At 41.8% G+C, this 4,116-nt stretch overlaps 1 protein-coding gene across 1 annotated transcript in view; it reads right to left on the bottom strand.

Moving 5' to 3' along the window:
- Nup155 (nucleoporin 155) overlaps window positions 1-4,116 on the bottom strand; it is a 50,559-nt gene that overhangs the window by 9,275 nt on the left and 37,168 nt on the right. Inside the window, exons 26-29 of the mRNA XM_021182947.2 lie at window positions 3,474-3,627; window positions 3,162-3,266; window positions 2,287-2,441; window positions 94-223 (exon numbers count right to left, since the gene is read on the bottom strand). Of these exons, the coding sequence (XP_021038606.1) occupies window positions 94-223; window positions 2,287-2,441; window positions 3,162-3,266; window positions 3,474-3,627 (544 nt within the window). The remainder of the gene's footprint in view (window positions 1-93; window positions 224-2,286; window positions 2,442-3,161; window positions 3,267-3,473; window positions 3,628-4,116) is intronic.

Here is a 4,116-nt window from a genome sequence, read left to right as displayed (position 1 = left end):
AAAAAAAAAAAAAACAAAAACAAAAACAAAAGAGTAGACAGTATGTTGCCGTGGCAGCCACTCTTCAGCGAAGCCTAAGTATTTAGAACTTACTTCCATTTTCTCTTCTAACTCATGCAGGAATTCACCATCTGCAGCTATGGATGAGATGGCAGTAGAACTTTTCGCACTAAGGATGGCTCGAGCAATGTATTCTAGTCGCTGCTGAAGTGAAATTTCTGTGCTGGGAAGAAAAATCTGTAATTTTAGCTACAGTTTCTTAAGAGTCAAATATATCAAGTAAGACACGCTATTTTAAGACCAGAACATAAAAGGCTTTTGAAGAAATGCAAATAATAAAAAAATAATATAAATTCTTTTTGACACTGGGTCTCACTGTGCAGACCCCCTGACTGGACTGGAGTCACCCTGCCTCCACCTCCTAAGTTCCGGAATTACAGATGTTCACTGTCATGCTTGGCCAATTACTTTAGCTTTCTAGCGATAAGTTCCTAACTTTCGGTAACAAATGACTCATGCTTATGTGACAAACATGAAATTCTGCTGTTACTGGAATCACTGGGTATCCTACATTGGGAAGCATGTTACTGGGGTTCCCTTTTTTGTGTTTCTGATTTCATTAATAAAAGAACTTAGAAATGGATTAGGAAGAAGCCTTAAGGACAATTTTATCACGGTTTAAAACAAAGACAACAGAGCAGGTAAGTTGCCAACCCCGGAGCTGCCTGGGGAGGAGGCTGAAGGAAATCAGAGGAAAACAACCAGTATTACTTAGAAGTGGTTGTGTGAGCAGCTAGGAGAGTCAGAGGCAAAGGCAGGTAGATCTCTGTGACGCAGAGGCTAGGCACAGACAGAGTGATAAAGGCCAACGAATTGGGGATTCAAGGCTTTGGGAAAATAGACAGAGGCAGACAAAAAAGGAAAACTGTAACCAAGAAAAATGACCATAGCAAGGCAGTGGTTTCTTCAAGAAGCGCATTGTCTCATTAAGGGAACAATTCATCCTCCCTGTTCCTAGCATGTCTTCAGGTGAATTAGATTTCCTGTGGGCTACACTCAGGGAGAGATGACTGACAGGCCAACTGGATGAAGACATTTACTGTCACATAATAATGTGTAGCATTAAATCTACAGATCAGAGCAGATCAGAATGTCATGACTTTCTTGGCCAGAGAAAGAAACAACTTGGGGGCTGGAGATGGCTCAGAAGTTAAGAGCACTGACTGCTCTTCCAGAGGTCCTGAGTTCAATTTGCAGCTGCCACATGGTGTTTGGTGCCCTCTTCTGGTGTGTCTGAAGACAATGACAGTGTATTCACATATATAAAATAAAATAAATACATCTTAAAAAAACAAACAAACAAACACAACTTCCCCTTAATGGGACTCTGTAACAGAGTCCTGATATCCTTCTTCAATGGTCTCCCAAGACTATTTTATCACCCCCTGAACAGCTGAGATCCTAGAATCATTTAAGAGATAGGATGAAATTGCAGATGCACGAAAATGTCTCAGTAAAGAAGCAAACAAGCTGATTGGATTCATTCACTGGGAACTTCTCAGAGGTAACTCAGCAGACATAAGCAGTTTCCACCTAGACTCACGACTCAAGTTTGACTCAGGTGGAAAAGAGACTGACTACCTCAGGTTGTCCTCTCACCTTCACATGAAGTGTGGCACCTATGCACCCATACTGACACACAAGTGAATAGAAAATAGACCGCAAACCCAGGTCTAATCTGCATCCTTCTTTCTTTTCAAGGCCTCACGTGCTTGGGGTGCTCCATTCCTTTAATTGCTCCCCCTTTAATTGGAGTTACACATAAAGTTCTCTGTGCATTTAGGAACTCTGCTGCTAAAAGAGGTTTCCTTTTCTCTCCCTGTAGTCACTATCTAACCCAATTAAACATCGACATTTTTTTAAATTTAAAACCAATTGTTTATGTATATGAGCACGCTGTCACTGACACACCAGAAGAGGGCATCAGCTCCCATTACAGATGGTTGTGAGCCACAATGTGGTTGCTGGGAACTGAACTCAGGGCCTCTGGAAGAGCAGCCAGTGCTCTTAACTGCCGAGCCATCTCTCCCGCCCCCTAAACTAGATACTTTAAAAGTAACTAAATAAAGGCCTAAAGAGATGTCTCAGCATCCAAGTCAGGTGGCTCACAAGAGCCCAGAGCTCTAGATGATCTGATGCCTCTACAGCCCCTGGGCAGATGAAAACACCCACACCCACAGAGCTCTGTCCTATTCCGTCAGCGAGCGTCTCTGATGCCGTCCTTACCTGTGCATGTCCGCCAACTTGGCCAGGACCCGAGCGGCGCTGCTGAAGCTCCTGCTCTTCTCGTAGTACCTCCAGAGTAAATCCATATAGCGGACTCTGTTCTGATCCACTCTGGCCATTCGCACAAGATGGGGCTCCAGAAACGGAGACGCAATCTGGAAATTGCAGCCACACAGAAAATGTTTGTAATCACCTAGGTGCTTTTAAAGTAGAAACCAGTGTGTGTGTGTGTTTGTGCGCGTGCGCCTTGTTTTCTGAAAATATGGAAAAGTGAATCTAACACCAATAGGTGAAGGAGAAAACTTACTCAGTACAAGTGATTTCTGTTATACTAACTAATGAAGAACTTTTTGTAACACACTAATTAAAAAATAAGTTTGCTGTAAAATTCTAATTCTTTTAATGAACTTTCATAACAAGAGTTGCTGACACTTGGCTCAAAAGGCACCTTGGCATTAACAAATCCCAACTTTCAAGTTTATACATCCACGAACAATGATACTTAGAAAAAAAAATCTTTGGCCGAACGTGATGGCACACGTCCCAGCACTCACGAGGCAGAGGCAGGCTGATCTATGTGAGTTTGAGTGCAGCCTGGTCTACAGATTGAGTTCCAGGCACCCAGTGACTTAAAGACAGAGCCTAATTACTAATCCAAAGACTTGCATTACTCAACAATGCTACTATTCGAATCAGCCTCTAAACATTAAAACTGTGCATTTTGCTTCTTAGAAAAATTATATACTTAGCCATATGCTGACACCTAATGTTATACATAGGATAAAACATTAATTTCCTATATCTACAAAAGCTATTGTTGTACAACTTGGAAATATAAATTGACATAAACTATATTGCACAAACGGTATTTTTACCTGTAGCAGTTTATCTGCAAGGTCAGCTTGTATTAGCCAGTTATAAAGAGCAATGCTGAAGAGCTCATCCTTGGACCGCTGAGCCAATTTAAGCATTTGTTCAAACTAAAATGAAGAAAACAGTGAAGATTAGCATGGCTAAAGGCTAACTTGCTTGACATACCCCACCCCACTCCACCCCCTCCGACCTCTGGGAAGGAAACAAGCTTAGCAGTAGAAGGGCAATCACCATTCCCAGGGATTATGCCTCCACTACCCTACAGCAGTTCAAACCCCACCCTCTTCCAGAGGGGAAGCAGGCCTGTCCCTTACGTGATGTCCTGCTTCTTCATTGCTTAGCATGTTGGGATCAGATGACAACACTGGAGGCCCAGGCTTTTTGGGTACACTTGGAGACTGGGGAGCTGCCTTACTTTGATTTACCAGCTCTTGCAGAGTGTCCGTAATGCACTTGTAACTGTTTAATCTGAAAAAAAAAAGGGGGTGGGGTGGCCCATCACATTGTTTAACCAGAAAATAGTTTTCTATCTTCTATCAGGTCAGGATAGAAGATAGAGACATAAAACTCTGTCTCAAAAAAAAAAAAAAAAAAAAAAATCAAGCAAACAGACAGACAGACACAATATGTGCCTCTAAGTCTAACACTCATGGGCTAAGACAGACTTGAGTTGGAAGCTTGTGTGGAGAGACAGCTCAGTGGTTAAGAACTCGCCACACCCACAGATGATGAGGGTTCAGTTTACAGTACCTCCAGGGCAGTCTAAGAGATATCAGGCACACAAAATGATACACCTATACACATAAAATAATGACGATGATAAAATTCACACCCAAGCACCCTATATCCTCTATCCCTCCCTCAACAAAATCCAACATATTTTTTTTCAAAAGATCTGAAAACTATTTGGTTAAACAAACAACAAGAATTTGGTTTTTTTTTTTTTTTTTTTTTTTT

This window comes from Mus caroli, chromosome 15 (assembly GCF_900094665.2).
Source record: "Mus caroli chromosome 15, CAROLI_EIJ_v1.1, whole genome shotgun sequence".
NCBI lineage: Eukaryota > Metazoa > Chordata > Mammalia > Rodentia > Muridae > Mus > Mus caroli.
Note: the sequence above shows the minus strand (reverse complement) of the source record. Positions and strands in the feature narration are given on the sequence as shown.